Here is a 13,346-nt window from a genome sequence, read left to right as displayed (position 1 = left end):
CCTGCAGGTTGCCCAGTCATGTTCTGTGAAATGCTAGTGAAGTGAAGGTGACAGCATAGGCTGGAATGCACCATTTCATGTCTAGCATTCAGTGTTGGCCATGAAAGTATTTATTTAAAGTTACAGACTGACAAATAATCGCATGTACCGATGATTGCTATTGTGGGGAGGAAAATATCTATTTTTAATTTATTCATTTTACAATTTATTCTTTGTCCTCAATGGTGACCCAAAGCGGCCTGCATTGGCCTTTTCCATGCTATCCTCACAACAACCCTGTGGGGTAGGCTAGGCTGTGTGTGTGGCCCAAGGTCACCTAGCAAGCTTCCATGGCAGAGTGGGTATTGGGACCTCAGACTCCTAGACCAACGCTCTCATGCAGGGGAGTTGAACTCATTCGTTATGAGGATCTGAAATAAATGAGTCCTTGGCAGGCTGGGCCATGTGTCATGAAATGTAATGCCAGGTAGCAGAGATATAAACTTGTGAACTTTCGTACATAAATTGCTTCATGTGCTTGGGCAGCCAGTGGAGAAAATAGAGGTTTTGCTCTGTAGCTTGATTGAGCAAGCATGACAAAGTAAGCTGTGATGCAGAAGGAAGCAAAAGAGAGAGAAGGAAGCAGATGACAGTTGGTTGCTCCACAGGCCTGATAGGAGTCCTCCGGTGGCCTGATCTAGCCCTTGGGCTACATGTTTGACATCCCTGCTCTAACCACTACACCACACTGGTTTATGTGTGGTGTTTATGGTTAACTGTTTGCAGTCATTATTGAATGCAGCAGTCATGAAAGTAAAATAAAGCTTGCAGCCTGGATTAATTTCAGTAAAGTCCTACTGAAATCTTCTGGGGAACTATTAAGGTTTGCATCTGGGGAATTGCAAAGTAATACAACTAGGTTGTGTTTAATTCTTCAGATCACCAGTATTGGTTTGTGTGCAGTTTATGCTAGCTTGAGGTTGCCTTGTGGCTGCATGTAGTCATTCTGCAGCCTTCCAAAAATACGGTGATAAGCACTCTTATTAGGAAGTGAAATGTACTGACACTTGCTTCAGTAGGCTAAAAATGCCTCTATAAATTGACTTCAGAGCACGGGGATCTTTTTCTCGCCGTCTAGCTTAAACAGGGGAGTAAAAATATTGACTCTGTTGATACAGCTGTGATTCTATGAAGGCAAAATAATCCCTTGAGCTAAAAAGCAGTTCAGTCTCATTTCCATATCTTTTCTAATATGTGCTTGATAGATGCGCATCATTTGCTGACTGGCTTCTTTTGGGCCTCCCTCTCTTTATTCCATATGTCAGGGGAAGTAACAGCTCGCCTGATGTGTTGTTTGATGGTGTCTGGTCAAATGTACTCCAAAAAAGAAAAGAGAGAGAGCGCAATCAAAACTGTAGTTGCATTCCATGTATTAAAAAAAGAACTGATCTTCTTATGCATATAGCATTGTCATTGAAAGCTCTTCCTATAGCTATAGATTTCTGCTGGGTCAGTTCCCTGGCCTGTTAAATAGAAAATGATTTTTGCTCACTAGCATCTCTGTTATTTTGCATTGGCACATGTGAAGGCACTTCTCCCTAAGAGGCGGAGGACATCTTGGCTGTTTCCCACCGTCCAATCAGGGAGGCAGGAATCTAAAGTCTTCCTCTTCCTGTTGTCTGTGGGAACCACCCTCTTGCTCAGTTCATTTCCTGCCTCGACAGGGAGAGCAAGTTTTAGGATAGGCTCCTAACCATAACCTTAACCTTTCTTCCTGTATCTGTTTAATATATATATATATATATATATATATATATATATATATATATATATATATATATATATATATTTCTCTTCCTTTTAGTCTTTCAACTAACCCTTTTCTTCCATTCGCCCTTCTCTTTGACTTTTTCTTTCACCCTCAACTGCTGAGGGGATAGCGCTGGCACGGCTAGGGCCCTTTAAGAGGCAGCCACAGCGCAAAGAGAAGGCGGGATGGCGCGTCGACCAAGGGATGACTTTCTGGACGATCCCGTGTCAGATGCCTGGCGTGAGGCTGAAGATCGAAGGTCTTCCAGAGCCAGCATGACCCTAGGGCTTGCGGTTGCTGCTGGCAACGTGCCCTGTAGGGGCAAATCTCAGGCGAGCGGCAGAAGGCGGCGCTGGTCTTCCTCGGCCATGGAAGAGGCGCAAGCTTCATTTATCCCTCCTGACGGCCATTTTGAGGTGCCAAATTTGGCACGAAGTGGGGCCGAGTGGCGGCGGTCCTTTCCTGAGTGGCAAGGGCTCCCAGATGCTAACCTCCAGCCAGGAGACTTCGGGCAGGGCGCTTTTCAACCCGAACAAGAGAATGCACGGTCTCTGCCCCATGGGGGGCCGGGTAACGTATCCACTATGGGATCTTCTTCTTTTGTTTATGAATTTCTAGAATCAATTAAGCAAACTGTAAGCAATGCAGTTAGAGCAGCTTCTTTTTATAAGAGACCGTAAGCCCCAAGCTCTCGGTCATCGTCTAGGTCACCCTCTCCTAAGAGACCCAAGAGCCGTGCCTGGCTCACTAAGGCACAGAAGAAGGCCATAGCAAGTGATCGCCTAGGGGGTGAGAGATCACCGGAGGGGGATCAATCAGAAAACTCAAAGAGAGAGGACTGAGAGGAGGGCAAGTTTATATCTGATGAGGAAATAGAAAGCATTACAGTTCCAGAACCTTCCTTAAGGTTTTTCAAAGCAGAGGAGTACCAGCCTCTCTTAGCTAAGGTACTGGCAGCGCTAGACCTTTATGAATCACCTGCAGAGCAGGAGGCCAACAGCCCTCTAACCCAAAGAATAAGCCAAAGGGGAACACGGAGTTCTTCCCTCGGTACCGTTCTACGGATAAGGTTTTTCTTTTTTCTGAGTTTTTCAAGCGCCAATTGAAGGCTGAGTGGGCGAAGCCAAGTGCTAATCGTCAAGTTCCGAATTTTATTAAGAGGTTGTATGCATTGCCTTCCTTTGCTAATGACATGTTGCAGCTCTACAGTGGCATGGCCTTCTAGCTGAGGATGGACACAGATTGATTCGAGACAACTGGGACAGAAAGATCGACCTGGCTCTGAAGAGGAGCCATGAGGCCACGGCCTTAGCTATTAAGGCAGCAGCTACGAATTCTATAGTGTCTCGTGCAGCAATCGTATGGATTTGGCGCCTAACCCAACTGCTGCCCAATGCAGACAGGAGGATTCTCGAAGGCACCAACAGGCTCCTTAGAGCGGCCGAATTTTCTGCAGATGCTTCCTTAGATACTCTTACTTTCTCTGCCAGAGCAATGGCTTCATCTGCAGTAGCAAGAAGGGGGTTATGGCTTTGCGCCTGGCCGGCGGACATTCATTCAAAGTCTATAGTTTCGTCCTATCCTTTTCAGGGTGAGAAGTTGTTCGGAGACGCTCTGGACAAGATCCTGGTGGAGACATGAGACTAAAAGAAGGCTATGCCTAAGTATCTCAGGCGTTCAAATAGAAAGGGCTTCGGATCCAGTTCCTTTTGTGTTTCAAACAGCAACTCTAAACCAAAACAAGAATTTAGAAAATCATCCTGGGGGCAGCCCAGACAAAACTTCCGCAAGAATTTTGCCAACCCGAGATTCCAGAGGCATCAGCCCGACAGATCGGACAAATCCGAGAGGGACCCCAAGCCTAATAAAGCCTGACTGGGATTCCATGCCGGTAGGGGGTCGCCTGCTACATTTTCATCAGGCTTGGGCAACCTCGCAAGCCGATTCTTGGACTCTAGAAACTGTATCTCAGGGTTATGCAATAGAGTTCAAAAGAGCCCCTCTGGATCGTTTCTTTATATCTCCTCTTCGTTCAAACCCAGCCCGGAGGGAAATCACCTTCAAAGCAATTCGCCATCTATTGGAGATCGCAGCAATAGTACCTGTACCACAGAATCAGAGATGTCAAGGTGTCTATTTTTTTCACGGTTCCCAAGAAGAACGGGGACTGGAGAGCAATTTTGGATTTAAAGTTTTTGAACAGATCCATCAAACTTCGTCATTTTCGAATGGAGTCCATCAAAACCATAACGGAGGCTCTTCATCATCAGGATTACATGACATCTCTGGACTTAACAGAAGAATATCTTCACATTCCGATTCTGCTGGCACACCGCAAATATCTTCGTTTTTGTGTGGGCAGATCTCATTTCCAGTTCAGAGCCCTACCCTTCGGTCTGGCAACTGCTCCAAGGGTGTTCACCAAGGTATTGGTGAACCTGATAGCGCATCTCAGACTTATGGGGATTCATGTGCATCTGTACCTCGACGATTGTTGATAAGGTCGACGTCGAGGAGGAGCGCCAAGCAGGATGTCCAGCACATCATCAGTTGCCTTCAGCAGCACGGCTTCATAGTCAACCTCTCAAAGAGTCACTTACAACTGACACAGAGGTTGGAACACCTGGGTATGGTCATAGACACGAACCTGAATTCCCTTTTTCTTCCAGAGAACAAGGTATTGAGGACCAAGACCTTGGTACAACAGGTGATCAGGGAGAGATCGTCGTCTCTCCAGACCCTGGCAAAACTTATGGGTCTACTAGTTTCGAACCTCGAAGTGGTTCAGTGGGGACGTTTTCGTACCATGTCGTTACAGATGTTTCTCTGCCCTTACCAGTTTCAGATCATGGAGAAGCGTGTCATGTCCCTTACGGTACCTATGGAGGTCAAGTAGAACCTGGCTTGGTGGACAATAGACACCAACCTGTGCCAAAGGAAGATTTACTGTGTGGAGACAGAAATACAACTTTTCTCCTATGCCAGTCTTTCAGGTTGGGGGGCGACTCTCAACGAGAAACCCACGCAGTGCCAGTGGTCTTCCAGAGAAGCAGCTCTCCCGATCAACCTACTAGAACTTCGGGCCATTCAATTGGCATTACTGCATTTCAGGGATCAAGTGAGCAATCAGCACATTTTAGTCTGAATGGACAACATAACAGCAAAGGCTTATCTAAACAATCAAGGGGGATCCAGGTCCACTTCCCTCCACAAGGAGGCTGTGAAATTGTTCAGCTGGGCGGAGGAGCACATGAAATCAGTCAGGCCAGAACACATCAGGGGAGTCTGCAACATCAAGGCAGACTGGCTCCGCCAAGAGAGCATTCAGTCAGGGGAGTGGTCACTCAAGAAATCGTTGTTTCAGAAAATCGTGGATCATTTCAGTCTACTGACCCTGGACCTATTTGCATCGCCTCAGAATCACCATCTCCCAAGGTTCTTCACAAGATTCTTTCGCAGGCAGGCAGAGTCTACAGACGCTCTGACATCTCTGTGGCCACAAAGTCTTCTTTACGCCTTCCCTCCTATTCCAGTCATTCCAAAACTGCTCAGAAGAATCAACCTACTGAGAGCCGAAGTCCTACTGGTTGCTCCTTGGTGGCCGTGAGGGGTCCTTCTCCTAAGAGGACAGGAGGACATCTTGCCCTCCTGTCGCCCTATCTATCTATCTATCTATTTGGAGGTTCTTTCTCCTTTTCTTCTGACATCTGTTTCCAATGTTAGATATTTCAGGTGCCGTTACCTATTTTTTCAATGCATTAAGGTTTCATAGCACAATTTTTTCTAAGTTGTCAGTTACTGAGTTTATATAGATCATTTTTTTCTACACTGCTGCTCGGAGTCACCCGAACTGAGCAAGAGGGTGGTTCCCACAGACAACAGGAAGAGGAAGACTTTAGAATCCTGCCTCCCTGATTGGACGGTGGGAAACACCCAAGATGTCCTCCTGTTCTCTTAGGAGAAGGACCCCTTACAGTAAGTGCCAAGGGTCGCTCTCTGACCATGTTTCTAGTTTATTTAATTCTGTGCCTAACATGGAAGGCCTGGATTTCTTTTTGTTTCAGCCTCTCAATTTTGTCTTTTCTTGACATAATTGTTACAGCTTTCATGTCCTGTGATCATTTTTTTGGCACGCAAAACAAACCAGCAACTAAAAAGCCAAATAGTGATTGCTTTGTTGACATTCATTGATGTGAACATATTACTGTTTGTGGGTAGAATTTTGCGATCCAGTTACTCTATTTAGAAAGTTTTTTCCCCTTTAACTTTAATACAGTGAGACCTGCTAGGTTCATAAAAGTATAGTTCAAGCCTGCACGAGCAGTACCAAAAAAAAGGATTGTTGTTATTGCTATTATTGTATGACATTGTATGTACTATAGCCAGGAAATCCTAAGATTGTCTGGCAGCCAAGTTCTCTTTTGGTGTTATGCACTGTTAGGTTGTGCATAAAGGCAAGAGCTGGTTTACAATTTCCTGAGTCTGCATCATGACCCTGTTATTCCTTAGAGGTCGCCCTTCCAAATACTAGCCAAGGCTGACCCTGCTTAGTGTCTGAGATCTGATGAGATAGGGCTCACCTGGGCTATCTAGGTCAGGGCAAAAAGAAGGAAGAAGCAACTCTTAAAGTAACTCATTGTTTTGGGGAATAAACTCCTTGAAGAAACATAATTATATTGTTCTGTGGTGCTTTTCAAAGTCCCTACCAATGCAAAATGTTTCTAAACGTCTGAAAAATATTGTTATGCCAAGCCATACATTGTAATGATTAGAACTTAAGTTTATTAGCCTTTTGATTCACATGCACTTAATGGTGCAGAATCATTTCCCCGCAGAGAGACCCGATGCCCCGCAGAGAGACCCGATGCGTATCTGAATGCAGGAAGAGTTAGGAGAACCTGTTAGGGAATTTAGGACTATAGGAACCTTTCCTAGGACTCCCATCTCACTTGGCTGGACAAGGGGTGGGGTTTGAAATAGCCAGAAATCCCATCATTTGAGAGAGAGAAACCTGTTCCAAAGTATTCATGATTAATTGAAAGAAAACAAAAAGCAAGAAGCAATTTCAGTATTCATCTTACAGAAGGGAAAAGACAAACCAGTACTTATAAACAAATAGTGCACTTATTAACTAGTTAGGAATGCATTCTGGCTGCTTCAGGCAAGACCTAACCAAAGTGTTGGCAGAGGGGCTGTTAGCATCTCAAATACTTAGCCCCAAATACCTTTAGACTCCAGACTGTCAATTAAGAAACTGGATGGTCCTGACGGCACAAAACCCTTCCTATTTCTGACTAGAAGACCTCTGACCAGAGTCCTTGTGTCACTAGGTTAAAAACATCCCTGTCAAGGCAAGAGCTTGGAGCCACAGGTCCTCATATCTAGATATTTTGACTTAGAGGCTGGAACTCAGAAATGTGAGCAATTCTTTTAGAGCAGAGTGCAGGGGGTGTTGTCAGGTTTCAAGAGCCTGCTGCAAGGCCTTATGGGAGAGAACCAAACGGAGAAGCCTAAGCAAATTCAGGCTGCTGTACAGAACTGTCCCGTGTCGCCTGTAATTCCACTACAGAATCATTTGCATGGAGGGAGTTAGAGGCATAGCCATATGTCAGCTTGAATATTGTTTTTTCTGTGTGGCATCACTTAGAAACATAAAATCTGTAAAACAGGTACTCAAAAATAAGTGATACTCAGTTTTTGACAAGAAGACTCTTAGGAGCTGAGCTAGTCATTTTGGCAGGGGTCTCCAACACAGTGCTCATGGGCACCATATTGCCCACCAATACCTTTTCTGGCACATGCGGAGTGTTTTTAGAAACTGATTTGGGCCAGGTGAGGCTCTTGCCCCAGAAGGCTTCTGATTGGCAACTGGTGAGATTTGTTTGTCTGTGCAAAAACATTGCTTTGGAAGCAGCTGCCACCACAGCACAAGGATCTTCACTGTGTGACTGAAGGTCCCTTGGGGCAACAGCTTTGTAGCTGATTCCACCTCGTGCAGCAGCCATTTTGTGGTGGCCATTTTGTGTCTTTGCCCTCATCGTGATGTGCCAGAATTCCAAAGGTGCCAGCAGGCTCAAAACAATTGGGGCCCCCTGCATTATGGCATTGGCATAAAGCTTCACACTACTTCAGCAGGAAGAAGTCGCTGTGGTTAAGCATGATCATTATATTAGTATAGCTACAGCTGGCTAAGCGGTATAGTTGCTGCTTTGCATGTAAAAGATCCTGGATCCAGCATCTGCTGCTAAAAGGATCGGGTTGAAACTGATGTGGAAGGTCCCCTCCCTGAGACCTTGGTGAGCCATTGCCAGTAAGGCTAGACAAAACTGATCTCGAGAGATCAGTGTCTGACAATCTAAGGCAGTGTCATGCTTTACAGAAGGGGGTCACATGAATCCCATGAACACATGAAATTGCCTTCTACTGAATCAGGCCCTTGGTCCATTCAAGGCAGCATTGTTGACTCAGACTGGCAGTGCGCCTCCAAGGTCTTATACAGACTCATCACCTACTGTCAGATCCTGTAACTGGAGATGCCAGGGATTGAATTTGGGACCTTCTGCATGCCAAGTCTATGCTTTGCCACAGAGCCACAAACCCTCCCCTGTCCAATTTTAAATATATAACACATCAACATAGGTGCTACAGTTACTAGTTCATTATAGCAGAGGTGGCCAACGGTAGCTCTCCAGATTTTTTTTGTCTACAACTCCCATCAGTCCCAGCCAGCATGCCAATGGCTGGGGCTGATGGGAGTTGCAGACAAAAACATCTGGAGAGCTACCGTTGGCCACTCCTGCAGTATAGCATTGCTTACCCCACCTCCCTTTTCGAAGACGATGATATTGGATTCATATCCCACCCTATTCTCTGAATCTCAGAGTGGTCACAATCTCCTTTACCTTCCCCCCCACCCCCAAACAGACACCCTGTGCGGTATGTGAGGCTAAGAGAGCTCTTACAGCAGCTGCCTTTTCAAGGACAACTCCTAGGAAAGCTATGGCTGACCCAAGGCCATTCCAGCAGCTGCAAGTGGAGGAGTGGGGAAACAAACCCAGTTCTCCCAGATAAGAGTCCATGCACTTAACCACTACACCAGACTTGCTCTCTAAAGAGCAAGCATTTGTTCTCCTTTATTTCTGGAGAAGAAGAGGATCCAGATGTGTATTGGCATTTAGTGGACTGAGTTTAAACTGTAAACTCTCCTGGTTGTGGGGGGTAATTGAGACAATGTGGTTGAGGATGGAGTGTGCCCCCAAACTGAATCTAGTAGTTTTCCTGTACTTGTTTGAGAAATTTGAACTCTGAAAAACATGTTTTTAGTGCTTGTGGTTTTAAAGAAAAACTAATCTGTTTTATTTAACACAAGTTATATTTTCAGTCCTCAAAAGGACCTTTGGAGCCGCTAACAAATTAAAACACATATAATAAAATCACATGTTAAAGTCATTACAACTGACCCAAAGCAGCAGGAATAAATCATTAATATAATTAAAACCACAGCTGAAAAACATACAAATACATTTTTTAAAAACCCCAAAATATTGGGCAGGAAGTAAGGATTACTGAGGGAATGCCAAGCGAAACAAACAAAAAAACCCTTCACATGCTAGCAGAACATGGCAGCAGTAAGGGACAGACAAATCTCCCTGGGGAGAGTTCCAGAGGTTTGGTACCCCAATGTGTGGGAACAAATTCTGCTAAATACTTGGGAACAAGAGAAGAAGAATTTCAGATTTATACCCCGCCCTTCTCTCTGAATCAGAGACTCAGAGCGGCTCACAATCTCCTTTATCTTCTTCCCCCACAACAGACACCCTGTGAGGTGGGTGGGGCTGGAGAGGGCTCTCACAGCAGCTGCCCTTTCAAGGACAACCTCTGCCAGAGCTATGGCTAACCCAAGGCCATTCAGTAGGTGCAAGTGGAGGAGTGGGGAATCAAAGCCAGTTCTCCCAGATAAGAGTCTGCACACTTAACCACTACACCAAACTAGCCATTTTGTGGCTGTGCCCCCATCATGATGTGTCAGAATCCCAAAGGTGGCAGCAGGCGCAAAACAATTGGGGCCCCCTGCATTATGGCATTGGTATAAGGCTTCACGCTGCTTCAGCAGGAAGAAGTCGCTGTGGTTAGGCATAATCTGTTAGTACTAGACTGAGATCATTATATTAGTATAGCTACAGCTGGCTAAGCGATATAGTTGCTGCTTTGCATGTAGAAGATCCAGGAGAGTATCAGCATGGGGTTCCTAGTGAGAGCTAGTGCAGTGTAAGGCAAGGATCTGAGAGACTTCCAAGTTTTAACCCCCTCTTTGCTATGGAAGTTTGGTGGGTGACCAGTCACGCACATTCAGTTTCACCATCTCACAGAGTGATTGTTGTAGGGATTAAAAGGAAGGATAAGAGACCAATGTCAGCCAATTCAGGTTACCACTGGGGAGAAAGACAGGATGTAGGCCCTCCAGGGTCAATCTGAGTACCATAAGATCTTTTCACTATTAGCCTCAAACAAGAGTGAAACCATTGAATCTGCAGCAAGATTCTTTTTACCATGCTTCCAGGAGATGTTCTTTTTGGCCACGGACTCTATTGTTATCCATATAGTGTTTAGAACGTAAGAGAAGCCATGTTGAATCAGGCTAATGGCCCATCTAGTCCAACACTCTATGTCATACAGTGACCAAAAAACCAGGTGCCATCAGGAAGTCCACCAGTGGGGCCAGGGCACTAGAAGCCTTCCCACTGTTGCCCACCCCCCCAGCACCAAGAATACAGAGCATCACTGCCCCAAACAGAAAGTTCCAACAATAAGCTGGAACTAATAGCCGCTGATGGACCTCTGCTCCATATGTTTATCCATATGCTGTCTTGTCTTGTTATGCCAATAAAGGTTGTGCGATGTGATATGTGACAGGATGTAGATGAAGTTAGATAAATAAATAGTTAAAAGATTTTATTTCCACTGTGCAATTAGTTTATGACATTTTGTTGAGCTTATGCTGGTATATTCCAATTATTTTGGCAACAGTACTATAAGCACTGGAATGAAATGTTGTGCATATATTCATAGACAAAAAAATTGAATGATAAGGCATTAAAATAGCCCAAATTAGCCTAAACTCATCTGTGCCTGGAAGCAAAGCTAGGTTGGCTTGGATGGGAGACCACCAAGGAACATCAGAAGAGCCCTGCTGGATCAGACCAGTAGTCTATCTAGTCCAGCATCCAGACTCACACAGTGGCCAACCAGTTCCTTTGGAGAGCCAACAACAGGGCACAGAGGCCAGGGCCTTCCCCTGATGTTACCTTCTGGTTTGGGAATTCAGAGGTTTAGCCTGTCTGAACACGGAGGCTCCCCTCAGTCACCATGGCTAGTAGCCATGATAGACCTATCCTCCATGAATCTGTCTAATCCCTTTTTAAAGCTGTTTATTCCCATGGTCATCACTACATCCTCTGGTAGCGAATTCCACATTTTAATCACTCTCTCAGTAAAGAAGTGGGGAAGACCAAGTTTGGAAGGAGGGAGACCAGGGTTGCTATGCTGAGTCAGGCAATGACCAACCACCTCTGCTCATCTCTTGCATTGAAAAAAACCCTTGAGGGGTTGTGGCTTGATGGTGTTCAATTATTATTAAAATGAAGCTCCATTATTGAAAGGATAAACTTCTAAAAATTGTTGTTTTTTTGTTTTTCCTTCCTCAGAATGTATGACAACATGTCCACAATGGTGTATCTAAAGGAAGACAAGTTGGAGAAGCTCACCCAGGATGAAATTATTTCTAAGACGAAACAAGTGATTCAGGGATTAGAAGCACTGAAGAATGAGCACAATTCCATTTTACAGAGTTTACTTGAGACACTTAAGTGTTTGAAGAAAGATGATGAGACCAATCTGGTGGAAGAAAAATCAAACATGATTCGCAAGTCTCTGGAGATGCTGGAACTTGGACTTAGTGAAGCACAGGTAAAAACAAAGCACAAAAGCAACCCTTATTTTCAGTGAAAAGATAAAGGTAGCCCCCTGTGCAAACACCGGTCATTTCTGTCTCTGGGATGACATTGCATCACAACATTTTCATGGCAGACTTTTTTTACGGAGTGGTTTGCCTTCCCCACTTTACTCCCAGCAATCTGGATACTCATTTTTCCGACCTCGGAAGGATGGAAGGCTGAGGCAACCTGGAGCCGGCTACCCGAACCCAGCTTCCTCTAGGATCGAACTCAGGTTGTGAGCAGAGCTTGGAGTGCAGTACTGCAGCTTACTACGCTGCACCACGGGGCTCCTTGCATTTTCAGTGTAGGTTATTACTATTACCTTCTAGCAATAGAATTTTGGGGAAAATAGTTTTGTTGTAAAGCAGAAAGGCAGTTGATGTTCAATTACAAATAAGGTAATAACTGAGTGATATCTTGTACCTTTTTTAGGTAATGATGGCCTTGTCGAATCACTTGAACGCAGTAGAGTCAGAGAAGCAGAAATTACGGGCTCAGGTTCGCAGGCTCTGCCAGGAAAATCAGTGGCTGAGAGATGAGCTGGCCAACACTCAACAGAAACTGCAGAAGAGCGAGCAGTCTGTGGCTCAGCTGGAGGAAGAAAAGAAGCACTTAGAATTCATGAACCAGTTAAAGAAATACGACGATGATATTTCCCCTTCAGTAAGTAGCTGTATTTTGAAATCTGTTCTTTCTGACTCGTGCACAGCTAAAGAAGTTGCAGATTTTTAACACTTGCTACTTAATGTTTCATTAGTAGCAAAAAAACCAAATAGGAGTATTTGTGACACACCCTTTTTGAGGACTATAGCTCGGTTCATCGGATGCATGATCAGTCGAATGCGTTTTTACTGCTTTCCAGCAGTATGCCCAGCAAGATCAAAGGGTCATGAAATGCGAGAAGTACAGCATTTGATATTTATGTGAACTCCAGATGTATTCAAGATCAGCATCGTGACCATTCACAAACAATAGTATTTGGCACTTAAAAATTGACTAGTTCTGCTAAGCTGCTTCTCTCCTGTAGCGGGTGAGAAATTCCTGGCACCACGGGACTCCTAAAGTGGCAGCTACTTTGGAAGTTTTGACCATAGAGACAGAGATTATGTGGTTATTGTTTATGGAGGTAGCCATGTTAGCCTGTTGTGGTAAAAATAAATAAGACTTTTCCTGACTGACACATTTTTATTCCAGCATGGGTGTTTGTGGCCACTAACTTCAGGTTCACCGTATTGGATCCTCGTAGGTAGACCAAAAGGGGAGTGGGGGAATAAACAGTGGGTCAAGGAATTGTGAAATGCAGAAAGTACAGTTTGGAGTGTGACTGACTAAAACCCAAAAAATACAGAGACCATTTATGTAGTTATGTTAAGCTAGTTGATTCCTGTAATGGTGGAGGAGTCCTGGGATTTGTCAAGATAGTTAACACCTATAGTGACTAAGGATTCCAGGTTCTTCTTCAGAAGTAAAACTTTTTGAACTCCAGTTCAGTCCTTTCACACTGGAGTTTTCTTTTGAAGCTTTTTTTAAATTGAAGAACAGTGACAGGTAAGCAATATAGT

The 13,346-nt window shown here is 44.7% G+C and overlaps 1 protein-coding gene across 8 annotated transcripts in view; it reads left to right on the top strand.

The window, feature by feature from the left end:
• KLC1 (kinesin light chain 1) overlaps window positions 1-13,346 on the top strand; it is a 79,834-nt gene that overhangs the window by 19,664 nt on the left and 46,824 nt on the right. For all 8 annotated transcript variants that reach the window (XM_060263126.1, XM_060263124.1, XM_060263125.1 and 5 more), the window contains exons 2-3: window positions 11,494-11,755; window positions 12,217-12,447. In XM_060263126.1, coding sequence (XP_060119109.1) covers window positions 11,495-11,755; window positions 12,217-12,447 — 492 coding nt within the window. In that variant the 5' untranslated portion in view covers window position 11,494. The remainder of the gene's footprint in view (window positions 1-11,493; window positions 11,756-12,216; window positions 12,448-13,346) is intronic.

The sequence above is a fragment of the Heteronotia binoei genome, chromosome 21 (genome assembly GCF_032191835.1).
Source record: "Heteronotia binoei isolate CCM8104 ecotype False Entrance Well chromosome 21, APGP_CSIRO_Hbin_v1, whole genome shotgun sequence".
Classification (NCBI taxonomy): domain Eukaryota; kingdom Metazoa; phylum Chordata; class Lepidosauria; order Squamata; family Gekkonidae; genus Heteronotia; species Heteronotia binoei.
The sequence above is the reverse complement of the archived record's forward strand: the minus strand, read 5'-3'. Positions and strand labels throughout refer to the sequence as shown.